The 13,853-nt window shown below is 34.7% G+C and overlaps 1 protein-coding gene across 1 annotated transcript in view; it reads left to right on the top strand.

Annotated features, from left to right (window-relative positions):
- LOC115215825 overlaps positions 1 to 12,543 on the top strand; it is a 30,864-nt gene extending 18,321 nt beyond the window's left edge. The window contains exons 3-7 of the mRNA XM_029785142.2: positions 1,156 to 1,265; positions 3,691 to 3,774; positions 6,472 to 6,583; positions 8,446 to 8,558; positions 9,866 to 12,543. Coding sequence (XP_029641002.1) covers positions 1,156 to 1,265; positions 3,691 to 3,774; positions 6,472 to 6,583; positions 8,446 to 8,558; positions 9,866 to 9,955 — 509 coding nt within the window. The 3' untranslated portion in view covers positions 9,956 to 12,543. The remainder of the gene's footprint in view (positions 1 to 1,155; positions 1,266 to 3,690; positions 3,775 to 6,471; positions 6,584 to 8,445; positions 8,559 to 9,865) is intronic.
- Positions 12,544 to 13,853: the final 1,310 nt, after the last annotated feature.

Raw genomic sequence — 13,853 nt, 5'->3', positions numbered from 1 at the left:
CATCATCATCATTGTTTAACGTCCGCTTTCCATGCTAACATGGGTTGGACGATTTGACTGAGGTCTAGCGAACCAGACTCCAATCTGATCTGGCAGAGTTTCTACAGCTGGATGCCCTTCGTAACGCCAACCACTCCGAGAGTGTAGTGAGTGATTTTACATGCCTCCGGCACAAGGGCCAGTTTGGTGGTGCTGGCAGCAGCCACGCTTAAATGGTGCTTTTTATGTGCCACCTGCACAGGAGCCAGTCCAGCGGCACTGGCAACGACCTCACTCAATTTTTTTTTTTTAATTCACATTGTTTTGAATTAATCCTGCATTATCTTGAAACTTGACATTGTAGGGTAGGTGTGAGAAGCCAGATTCGACCAATTTGAACATAAAAAAGAATATTTGGGCTGGATATGACAAGTCTAAATGCTAAAGGGTTAAACTAAATATGTTAAATCTCTTGGAAAATGGATACCACTTTCATTTAGTTGAATTAAAAAATGACATCTGACTCGGATAATTCTCATAAAAAAAAATGTTGGAATTGTTAAAACTCTTGCTGAAACGGACAGAAAATTGAAGTGTAATGTAAATTTTAAGAGTCTATGAAGTGTCATGTATAAAAGCACCCAGCACACACTGTAAAGTTGTTGCCATTAGGAAGGGAATCTAGCTGTAGAAACCGAACCAAATCTGACTGGAATCTGGTGCAGCTCTCTGGCTTGCCAGCTCTTGTCAAATCATCCCACCCATGCCAACATGGAAAATGGACATTAAAGGAAGACAATGATTATATGTGTGTGTCTTTGTGTCTGTCCACCACCACTTGACAATCAGTGTTGGTGTGTTTACATCCCTGTAGCTTAGTAGTTCAGCAAAAGAGAATAAAGCACTAGACTTATAATATAAGTACTTGGGTTGATTCTGTCAACTAAAAATTCTTCAAGGCCACAGTCTATTGACTGAAATAAATATAAGACTTCAAAAAATGAAAAAAAAACTTGCTGTAATATTTAATATGATGTAGGCATCAACTATAACATGATAGTAATTTTCTGTAAATCTTTAAGTAAATTTTATCTTGATGAATAATTAAATAACTCATTCACATATATCCTTTTTTTTTTATATTCTTATTTATTTATTGAAAATTGTTTGTTGTAGGCTCCTCATATTTGCTATCACCAAAATATGAATCAAGTGAGCATACTTATGCTGAATTTCAGGACTTTCTGAGGAAGCTTGAAGGTACAAATAAGATCAGTAGTAAAAAGGTAAGTTTGCTTTGGTTTGAACTCATAATGTATTACTAAATCACCAGTGAAAGCTTTGTTGGTATTGTATACACCCTATATCAACTTTGATTGAGCAGACCTATGATCTGTTCATTCATTTCATTTTTACATGTTTTTTTTTCCCCTTGGGAATACATACTCGACACTGTATTCTTATGTCCTGACACTCTTCTGGTAATTAAATCTTACTTCATTTCTATATTTAAGAGATGAGGAATTACTTACATTTGACAGATATTTGTTCTCATCTTGTTTGTTGTTAACACGTTTCGGCTGATATGCCCTCCAGCCTTCATCAGGTGTCTTGGGGAAATTTCAAACCAGGATTCTCATACCTAAGGTATTTTTCGATGTTGTTGTTGTTATCATTATTATTCAAGTCACTGCTTGGAATCGAACTTGGAATCTTGGGATTAGTAGCCCACGCTCTTAACCATTACACCATATGCTGAAATGTTATGTTAAGGACAAATATCCGTCAAATTTAAATAATGTAAATGTTATTTTACAAGTAAGGGATCTTTTTTTTTTTTTTTTTTTTTTTTTTTTTAAGATCTCTCTATGCTTTGAAAGCACAGAGCTAGGGTACATATTGTTCTTAGGGAATGTGAACATGTTTAATTCTGCTACATCTCCAGACTAGCCAATCTCATGTATGTGAATTTGGTAGGTGGAATACTCCCAGTACACTGTAAAAGTGCTTGGCATTAGGAAGAATATATAGCTGTAGAAAGCAAGCTAGAAATGAAAGTCATGCTGTCCATCAACTTGATTACACATACTGACTTAAACCATGGCACCCATCCAACCCATCTCAGCATGGAAAGTGGGGGCAAAATGATGATGTTGATGGTATATAATTATGTGTGTGTAATCTTTTGTTATGACATTTGCTCGCCAATGAGTGTGTGTGTGTATATATATATGTAAGTGTATATACAATATGTGTGTGTACATGTACAGGGTGTGAGAAGTATTTGAGGATATATTTGGTAATATGATAACGCAGCCCTAATCTGGCAAACATCAAATGTATTTTAATAATGGTAATTTGTGCACATGTTCTTGACAAGCTTTCCTATAAGATTAGTCTACGGATCTAACTTCAGTTTTGATGACACCGTCAGAGCTTGCACTAAATGGTCTTCATTCATTTTGGACCATCACCTTCATGATGGCAGTTGTAGTCAATAGGATTTAAAGTTAGCGAGTTTGGAGCTTACAATTTTGGTGTTGACTGATTGTAAAGATTGTCTGACATCCAATCTTGGGCTGTGGAGGCTTTGTGAAAAGGTACTGAGCCTTGTTGAAATGTATAAGCCTTCCTCTGCTTATATCATTCATCTAGGGCTTGAATGTTTCCAGTAGTGGGGAAAGCTGTGATGTGGCATGACCTGACCTTCGTTCCTCACCACTCCCAAAACCTTCACAGTTGCTGCAAACTTAGTGTGCATTGCTATAAGGACCTCAGAAATATTTGCACAGAACCCTCTGTCATCATTTCTCCTCTTTTTGCTCTTGGTTCAAGTTTTCCTTTGTAGAGATGACCCAAAGTAGGCTGTTCATGCTGGTTTAACTTTAAGTAACCACTTGGCTTTGATCAAAAGGTTTTCCTGTGTCTTTGCAGACATGTATCAGCCTCTTGTCAATACATACAACTTGTATGGGATGTCCTCGAGCACCATAGTTCCGGTAGTCCACTTTGACATCAGAAATACTTGGCAATGACCCTTATTGATTTTATGAAATCTGATAATGTTTTAAATCTGTTGGATGAATTGTGGTGTCCTTATAGTGTTTAAACATTAAAATTCTTTTTTTATTCAATTGAAACCTTCCTGCCAGAGGCATCCAATCCACAACTGAACTTTATGTATAAAAGATCTTACATTTAGAAAGTTGTCAATTTCTAAATCATTGCGTTTCTCACATATGACAACAGATAACTGCTAATCTTTCCATTTTTGTCTTAGGATTTTATCTACCATGGGGGATCTGAAAGAAATAAAAACCTTATTGTTTTAAAGAGAGTAATATACTGATAATTGTTTCCAAATACCCCTCATATCCTCTGTATGTGTATAGATATAAAGTATTTAATTTTCATACTTTGTTGATGTGTTAATTCTTACTTGTCACTTGAATTTTATCTTGAGAGGCCCCTCTGTTTCAGTCAAAGATATGTAATAGTCTTAAAAACATAGTCCATTTGGATACCTACCCTCAAATAGCATGGTTCAACTCTGTAAGTTGCAGATTGCCATTGTAATTGATGAATATCTGATTAACAACTTTTTTTACCCCCCACTTCCTTAAAATCTATCAGTGTTGAATAATGATTTGTCTTATTTTAACCTTTGTTTTGTCGTATCTTTGTAACTCATATATTTTTCTCATATTGCAGTCGGTCTGCGATGAACATTCTTCTCCAAGAAGTAGTCCACTGTTGTCACCATTGTGCTGTGATTCTCGGCCACCTGATCAGCTGGTAATAATTTTAACTTTGTAGCTTTATTGTGGAATCATAACAGATCTGTTAAATGGAGAGGGGGTGGTTACTTATAAATTGTACATGTATAACAGTTAACAACTTTTTATTTGATCACAATGGAATTGAATGTCATCATCATCATCGTTTAACGTCCGTTTTCCATGCTAGCATGGGTTGGACGGTTCGACTGGGGTCTGGGAAGCCAGGAGGCTGCACCAGGCCCAGCCTGATCTGGCAGTGTTTCTACAGCTGGATGCCCTTCCTAACGCCAACCACTCCATGAGTATAGTGAGTGCTTTTTACGTGCCAGGTGAGGCTGGCAACGACCACGATCGGTTGGTGCTTTTTACATGCCACTAGCACAGAGGCCAATCGAGGCGGTGCTGGCAACGGCCACGTTCGGATGGTGCTTTTATGTGCCACCGGCACTGGTATCACAACTACAATTTCCATTGATTTTTTTTTTTTTAGATTTCGATTTCACTTGCCTCAACAGGTCTTCGCAAGCAGATCTCTACAAATATTTTAGATGATCTGCGGCACAAGTGTTGCCTGTGTGGTTAAGAAATTTGCTTCCCAGTTTCATGCTTTTGGATTCAGCCCCACTGCATGGCATCATGAGTAAATGTCTTCTATTCTATCCCCAAGCCAACCAAAGCCTTATGAGTGGATTTGGTAGATAGAAACTGAAAGAAGCCCAGTGTGTGTGTGTGTCCTTGTCTTGGCATCGTGCTTGTTGTAAATGAACGAAATTCATTTCCAATATTTTGTTGAAAACGTGTCTGGCCATGGAGAAAATATTACTTTGCTTGGCAACAAGAAAGGCATCCAACTATAGAAAATCTGCCTCAAATTCCATTCAACCCATGCAAGAATGGAAAAGTGGATGTAAAAATTATGTAAGATGTTGATGAATATTAGATATTTTGTTGTACCTTGGGTGAGCCATTATGCCAATACTAAACACACATTGGTTCTATTTCACTTCTTCATGATTTATTTGTCATTTGGATGACTATTCCATCAATCTTTGTCAAAGTCCTTTTCATACCATTGACAATTTCAGCAATATATGATCTTACTACTACAAGTCGTTTTGTTACTTGGTTAAATAGTTAACCAATTGACAAACAAATAATGAAGCAGTGAAATACAATCAGTGTGTGTGTGTGTGTGTTATTGGCATAATGACCCTACCAAGATACAGCAAAATATGTCTCAACATACTAGCTCACACCAAGAATCTAGCAAACCAAGCACAAAAATTAAATAATCAGGTTGTGTAGTTCCCAACCACATGGTTCTGGGGTCAATCCCACTCTGTGGCATCTTGGGTACATGCCTTCTACTATAGCCTTGGGTCAACCAAGATCTTGTTGGTGGATTTGGTGGACAGAAACTGAAAGAAGCTTGTTGTATGTATGTATATGTGTGTATATATATATATATGTGTGTGTGTGTGCATGTGTCTCCTTGTGTTGGTTTGCTTACATCCCCATAACTTAGCAGTTTATCAAAAGAGGCTGATAAAATAAGTATTAGTCTTGAAAACAAAAAAAGATGTATTGGTGTTGATTCATTTGATTAAGAAAAAAATTCTCCAAGATGATTCTCCAGTATGGTCCAACCTGACTGAAACAAAATATAAAAGAGAATAAAAATGATTTTGCTAAATTTTTGCCTTCTCATTTCACTTTGAAGTAAAATTTACGAAAGTACTTCATGGAACTGTGAAAGAATTATTCCCAGTAATGTTTGTCAATTCGATAGCAATCCAGTCTTTACTAGCATAATAGAATAAACAGTATAGAGAACAACACACAGCAAATGAATGATTGCTTGTTGCTTTAGGGCAACTCTGATTGAGAGTATTCCTATGGTAATTGTTTAGTCTTAGTGTGATAGAATTTCTGAGATGAATACTCGAGATAGCATAAGAATTTAACTTCATTGCAGTTGAGGTAATAAGTGTTGAAATCTCAATTCTCTGATTGTTGATCTTATCTTCTTAGATCTCTCTTAAATGAAAATTCTTTAACCCTTTCGAAACCACACCACCCAAGACTCCTTAGGTCTATGATATTCACTTTCTGTTTTAAAAAAGTGATTTAAATTAAAAGCTTCTGTCAAAATTTTATCTTGGTTTATGTTTCAAATCCTGACTTATTAATGACAAAGTTATTTTACTTGAATACATCATCATTTAACGTCTGTTTTCTGTGCTAGCACGGGTTGGACGGTTCGACCGGGGTCTGGGAAACCAGGAGGCTGCACCAGGTTCCAGTCTGATATGGCAGTGTTTCTACAGCTGGATGCCCTTCCTAATGCCAACCACTCTGTGAGTGTAGTGAATGCTTTTTACGTGCCACCGGCACAGGGGCCAGGGGAGGCTGGCAGCGGCCATGATCGGTTGGTGCTTTTTACGTGCCACCGGTACAGAGGCTGGCAATGGCCACGTTCGGATGGTGCTTTTTACATGTATCACAACTACAATTTCCGTTTGATATTTATTTTGATGTTGATGTACTTGACTCAATAAGTCTCCTCAAGCACAGTCTCCAAACAAATGCAGTGCATTTAGACAAAAATTTGGTAACAAAAGTATTAAGTTGTGAATGCTTTAATATTTATTAAGACAGAATTACTAGAACTGCTGTGTGCAATAATTTTTTCCTGTTTCAATCTATTTTCCAGTCAGAAGCTGAGCTAGATGAAATTACCTGGATTCATACAACATGCAATGGGCAACAGGTGGCCCCTCGTGTTCAGATTGGCCAATCATGTGAAGAATTTACTGTCTTTCCTCGTGAGTAAAGAATAAAAATCTGTTACCTTCATACAACTTTAACCATTTTTGATGCATGTTAGTTACTATTATGAATTGATAGCAAATGAGAAATTGCTATAAACCCAAACATTTATAGTAATAATGTCTCAACATACTAGCTCACACCAAGATCTAGTTAACCAAACACAAACCCTAACTGATGTCTTTATTATAAATTAAATGATATTTTTTCAAAAAATCTGTTGACTGACCGGGCGGCTGGTTATTGACAGATTTTTTCCACTTTGTAAAGGTAATTTACTCAATATTTTTAATGTTCTAATAGCAATTCTACATTCGAAAAAAATATTGTCTAATTTGTATTCTTCAATACACATTTTGACACTTATAAAAACAAATGTTAACCTTTTTTATATATATATATATATATATATATACGCATATACATACATATGATGACCAAATCCACACCAAGGCCAGTGAATATAAATTATATACTGTATGCATGTTTCTTTACTGGGTCATGTCGCAATGGGAGTTTAATGTGGATAACTATCCAGATCTGCAATGCTATATATTAATTTGTTACGCATCTCCTTCCATTATTTAGAATGTATTGAGAAAAAACAATAAAATAGAAATAAATCAGTCAATGGATCAATCTTAGAACGTATCAATTATTATATCCTGTAATTTGTGATGAAATTAATTTTATTAAATCGTCAATATGTGATTAGTGCCACTGATTTGAATAGTTTGTCTTTCAAAGTATGAGATATTTGAATTCCATATTTCAAATGAGGAAAAGAAACAAAACATCAGTATACAGGCACAGGTATGGCCGTGTGGTAAGAACCTTGCTTCCCAACCACATGGTTCCAGGTTCAGTCCCACTACATTGTGCCTTGGGCAAGTGTCTTCTACTGTATCCTCAGGCCAACCAAAGCCTTGTGATTGGATTTGGTAGATGGAATCTGAAAAAAGCCTTGTCATATATATGTGTGTGTGTGTGCTTGTTCCACTTATCACTGCTTCACAACCAGTGTTGGTGTGTTTATGTCCCCATAACTTGGCTGTTTGGCAAAAGAGATCGATAGAATAAGTACTAGGCTTACAAAGAATAAATCATGGGGTCGATTTGTTCGACTAAGATCCTTCAAGTTGGTGCTCCAGCATGGTCAGAATCAGATGACTGAAACAAATAAAAGAATAAAAGAAATATTGATACAATAGTACAAATTTTTAACAGGAATATGAAGGTATTTAAATTTTCAATCTTGGATGGATGAAAGTTACATGATTTGTGGGAAATATTCATATTTATATACAGGTCGCTGAAAATAAGAAAAAAAAAATTGAATAGACGGAGTTGAGAGGCATCTATTTTTAATTTGTAACTTTTGTACTTAGTTGCTTAGTTTAGTAGCAAACTTTAGTGTTCTTGATGATTGAATGGATGTGGGATTAAAACAAGTGCTAACATTGTTTTCGTTACGGTGTTGTAGCCTCAAGCAAGGTACATAACTCTGCTTAAGTTTGCATAACTTATGAAATGAATTCTTTTGGTTCATGATTGTGTGCTTGGCTAAAAGATAGCTATGCAGTTATCTAACATTCGCTCCAGCATGACCTAACGTGGATGGATGAATTAGAAAAGCATAAAGTTTTGACATTTTTAGAAATATAGAATGTAATTAGATTGTTTTGAACTGGAAATTAGGTTGACTTTATTAGAAAAGAATTTGTTTTAAGATTTAAATTCCTAATTGTCAGAACGTTGATAAAAACCACCTTTTTGCTGAAATTTTTGTGTTTTCAGTTGTCGGTATTTTGTTGAATATACAATTTATTTTATTCCATATTTTGTATTATTTTAATAGCTCCCAGAACACCTCGTCATCTGAAATGGAACATGCATCTTGAACAAGACTGTGATTCTGTTGAGAAACAGCAACCGAATTGCAGCACACCTTTAAAACCAATTTTACGGAAAGTAAGACTTAAATTTCATTACATATTTTTATGGACAAATTCAATTTCTTTTGACAAAGTATCAAATTTCTAGAAGATGTGTTGGTAGTATACTGATCCTAGTATTTAGCAATTCTTGTATACCTTGAACTCAGTGAATAGTGGAAAGTGTTGCATCATTCAGTCTGGTACTTTGCTGCCTTTCATCATCACCATCATTTAACGTCTGTTATCTACGCTGGCATGGGTTGGGTGGTTTGACCAGGGCTGTTAAGTTTGAAGGCTGCATCAGACTCCAGTCTGATTTGGCATGGTTTGTCTACAGTTGGATGCCCTTCCTAATGTCAACCATTCTGAGTGTGTAATAGGTGCTTTTATGTGCCATTTGCATGATCAATTATATAATTGAAGATTTTTGAATTTGATTAAAATTTTAAAAATTAAATTAAAAATTTTGTTAGACCATCTTCATAGAAAATCACAAAACTAGAATCATCATCATTTAACATCCATGTCTCAAGCTGGTGTGTGTTGGACAGTTTGAGAAGACCCATTATGTCCAAGTACCCCAAAGTCTGTTTTGGTATGATTTCTACAGCTGGATACCTTCCCTAATGTCATCCAGTTTACAGGGTGTACTGTATGCTTTTTTTCCATGCCACTGGCATGAGTGAGGTTGCCATGTGGTTTGCAAGGCTATGAAATCTGAGAAGGTAAGTGTCTTTATGTTAGGAGATAAGTCAAGGTATGAAAGAAGTGAGTGGAGCAAAGCAAGTTTTTGCTGTGTCCAAGTGGCTCCCGCCTCAAAGTATACGGGTGAGTAAAAGTGGGTTGGGACAGAGTAACTAGGAGTGTGGATGAGTAGGGGTTTATACGAGAGGCACATGGCCTTGTGGTTAGAGCGGTTAAGGGATCACGAGTTCGAATCTCAGACCGGGCGATGTGTATATTTATGAACGAAACACCTAAGCTCCACGCGGCTCCGGCAGAAGGTAATGGCAAACTTCTGCTGACTCTTCCACCACAACTTTCTCCCACTCTTTCCTCCTGCATCTTGCAGCTCACCTGTGACGGACCAGCGTCCTGTCCAGGTGGGGAACCTATACGCCAAGCAAACTGGGAAACTGGCCCTTATGAGCCAGGCATGGCTCGAGAAGGAACAAACAAAACAAAAATACATGAGATAGGGGAAATAGGAAAAGGGAGTGAAGGTAGGCAACCACTATAAAGATTGAGTAGGGTTATCAGTTTTAAAATCCACACATTTTATGCATCTATGTACTCACACACACACACACATTTATATTAATTTTTTTTTCTTATTTTCAGCGACCTGAGAATCATGTTTTCCCTTATAATGGAGATAATCCTTCTCCGTACATAATTACAAAGACCAGGCAAGTCAATTCATTGGTGTAAGAAGAGGAAGAAGAAATATAGAGATCAAGTATTGCTATGTTCCTGTGATATACTGGACCATGTTAAATTTCTATGCTAAATCAGGTCAAAGTGAAAAGAAGCACTTGGATTAATACTGGAGTAACACTATTTTCCTACAAAAACCGCAGTTGGTTGAGGGAAAAAAAAATGCTTTTACATACATTTAGAAATTATTTTCTCAAATGTTACACAAAAACAAGAATAACTCTGACATTTTCCCTTTAATTTTTATTTATTTATTATTTTGCATTCAAATTACTTTAAGTTTTAAGATAACTATTTAAGACAATGAAGTAAATACTTGTAGCTTTTAGGTTTTTTTTCTTACTATTTCTTTCAATAATTCCTCGAGTTATTCTTATTTTCAAGGCTAGCAATTTCTCTAAAGTAAATAACTCTGAGTTTATTCAATGTTCCTTCTGTGATCTGACTTTCCTGGTTTTGTCTCGGTGTCTTTGGTGATTATATAACATTTCTCTTACCTGGAAATATGTAACTGCACAAAATGTTCTGTTTTGTTAGTAGAAAATAAACAACTTTTGTTTCTCTGTTTTTGCAAATACTTTTCTGAATTAAGATAAAAAATACATTCCAAATTATTTAATTTCATTATTTCTCAGATTAAAGGTGGTGAGCTGGCAGAATCGTCAGCATGTCAGACGAAGCTCTTAGTGGCATTCTTTCGGCTCTTTAAGTTCTGTATTCAAATGCTGCCAAGGTTGACTTAGCTTGTCTTCCTTTTGAGATTGATAAAATAAATATCAGTTGAGCACTAGGATTGATGTAATCAACCAGCTCTCTCCCTCAAAGTTTCAGGTCATGTGCCTATTGGGGAAAGAAATATTATTTCTAATATTTTATAGATTTATATATTTATTTTCAAAACAGTCTTTCTTTTTTGTTTGTTTTTGCTAATCACAGTTTATGAAAATTTTAGCTTAAAAATGATATTTTGTAGATAAAATTAAAGATTTATTTTCAACTTTTAGAATTTTTATTTATCATAAATGTTTTTGTTCATATTTAGTCTTTTGTCTCTTTTGAATGTGAAGCAAAGTAATTTAATTTAAAAATCAAATGAAAATATTAGTTAAGATTCTTAAAAAAAGTTTCAAAAATAAAAAAAAGTGAAAATTCATGTTCCCATCTCTTATTTCTCCAGAAGCAAGTTATGGTATTGCATAAGTGACATTTTGAAAGTAATTCCATCTCCCCACACCAAATTGTTTTGTTGGAATAACATCCTTGGCTGATTCCCAAGTTTGACATTTTTTAAAAATCCACTAAAACAGTATAGTTATTAAGTTTCTTTAATAACTTCTCTTTGTATAGATGCTAGTGTCTGAAATTAATTGGAACCTGTCTTCTTTAAGAAAGAAAAAAATTAAAGAAAGTGGGTTTGATTGATTCGAAATGTTTGAAGCTGTGTCCTTTTACAGTTTCTGAAGATGGTTTTATGAGTGCTATTTTAGGCTGTAAAACAGTTCATTCACCAGAAATTTTAAGTTAGCTTCTTGTGAATTTGTGAAACCTATTTAAGTTGCTGTTATCTTAGAAGTGAAATGCTGTAACTGAGTTTTTCAGTTGTGAGTAAATTAAACTTTGATTAAATGATATCATGTTGCAGCCACCTCAGCAGTTAAACAGCATCTAACATTGTGTTAATGCTTAAAATGTCATTATACTTATGTGACTAATGATGTAGTTGCTTATTTATTTATTTGGTTTTGCAAACTTAAGTACAATGTTGGGAGCCTACTTGTTGCAGATTAGCTTGTTTATTTCTAGTCAGCTTCCAGTTTCATACTCTATTTATCAGTGTTTGTGTTCTTTAATCATTGTTATTGCATAGAAGTTTTATGGTGCTTGGAAAGTGACTGGTTATTGTATTCATTTGTCAGTGGTACTCTTTGAGATGTCGATGTCTTCAATATGTATTGTGTATGGACAATCATTGACTCCCATTTGTTTTCAAGAAGATTAAGTAGGTTTAGCCTTATGTAATTATCAATGTAATTCAGAAAAAAAAAAAGAAAATTGCCGTAGGAGTTAACTTCTCACTTCTACAAACCTCAAGTCTCCCCTATATATACAGCTTTATTGAAATGTTGGTGTCTTCTTTCTTTGTCTTATCACACACACGCACATGTATATGCATGCACATACACACAAAATATTGGTTTGGGAAGTCTAACCCTTTTTTTCTTTTTGAAAGATAGTGTTGTCTTTTTCACTGTAATATTAAGTGCATTTTTTATGCCTTCTTTAAGATTAATATAAATCTCAAACCACTGATGCTTATTTATGTTAATGAATGGTTGAATATCAGTCAATACAAACAGTAGTTTGCTAGTTTAATTAATGATGGCACTATCTTTTTTTTTTAACCATTTGCAATCCAACATTTGTACATACTTTGTTTGAGAAATGGTAAAAGAAGTAAAAAGGAAATTTACTTGACTAGTAGGTTGTTTGGATTTTGAAGTAGAGAAAATCCAAAGTCTCTAGTTAAAACATTTTCAATCTGTGAGAAGAGCTAAAGTCTCAAAAATTAATAAAAATTATTTTAAAAAAAATTAAATTTTATAAAATTATGTGTAATTCTGTTATTCTGGTCTTGGATTAGTAGTGACAGAGGAGGCTTGTTGAACAAGGTTCAGGTATTAAATTCTTAACTTTTTTTAAGGTAGTGAACAAGCAGAATTGTTAGCCTCTCAGACAAAATGTCTAGTGACCTTTCATCTGGCTCTTTGTTCTCTATTAAAAATTTTACTGAGGCTGACTATGCCTTTCATCCTTTTAAGAGTTGATAAAATACCAGTTGAGTACTGGGATTAATGTAATTCACTTACCCTTTGCTCCTAGAATTGGTGAAACAATTACGGAAATTTGAAACCATTACCTTCTTCAACATGTTATTTTGTATCTAAAAGCTGGTGCTTTTTTTAGGTACCATTTGTAAATAAGTCTTTGTTATATAAGTTTTGTTCATTTTTTTTTGTTTATTACTGGCTACAACAGGATCATGTTAAATTTTTGTACCATTTATGAAATATATGTAAATGTATATATATATGACTGTTATTTCCTTTCCAAACACATTGGTTGTGATTCTCTTTTGCACATGAAAGAAAAAACTGTCACTAAAAAAAAAGTGATGATTTTTGCTGTTTTTCTTAAAAAATTCTTTATTTCATGGGACTTTATTGAATTGTTAGAATTTCACACTTTTTGTATTAAAATAATTTTGACAGTGTAATATCTAAACATTCTTCAATATCCCCCCCCCCTTACTTTTGAACTAATTTTTATTATTTTTCTTAGTATAACTATCAATACTATTTTTTTTTCCATCGCTACATTATAAATGACCCCACAAAATAGTTACTTGTATTCCCCACTGATATTGTTATTCCATTTCTTTATCACTTGAAAAGAACTAATCTTAAAAGCCATCCTGTTGTGTTCAGCTTCAGTTTCTTCTATACGATAGTTTAATTCTCACAGAAGGTTGTTCATAGGGATATAGTATAGATCAGTTTTGGAGTTATTTTCCCCCATACCAGAATGCTTCAATTAACCTTTGTGTTGCCATATTTCACTGCTTTGTTTCAATGAATTTTGAAAACAGTGAAGTACCTTGTATAAGACATTAGTCCTTTAATAGTGTTTAGGACCACCTTGTCATTATGATGGAAGGTTTTCAGATCACGCTTAATCAGGAAGTTTGTGTCATAGAACAGGTGGTTTTAGGCTAATTGGTATTAAGAGGGTTAGAATAATCTTGACAGAAGGCCTTTGTTTACACACACAAAACTTAGGTTGTTTGGCTTCTGTTTGAACCCTGGTAAATAGTCCTTGAGATCTGCCTTGACCA

The sequence above is a fragment of the Octopus sinensis genome, linkage group LG9, assembly GCF_006345805.1.
Source record: "Octopus sinensis linkage group LG9, ASM634580v1, whole genome shotgun sequence".
NCBI lineage: Eukaryota > Metazoa > Mollusca > Cephalopoda > Octopoda > Octopodidae > Octopus > Octopus sinensis.
Note: the sequence above shows the minus strand (reverse complement) of the source record. Positions and strands in the feature narration are given on the sequence as shown.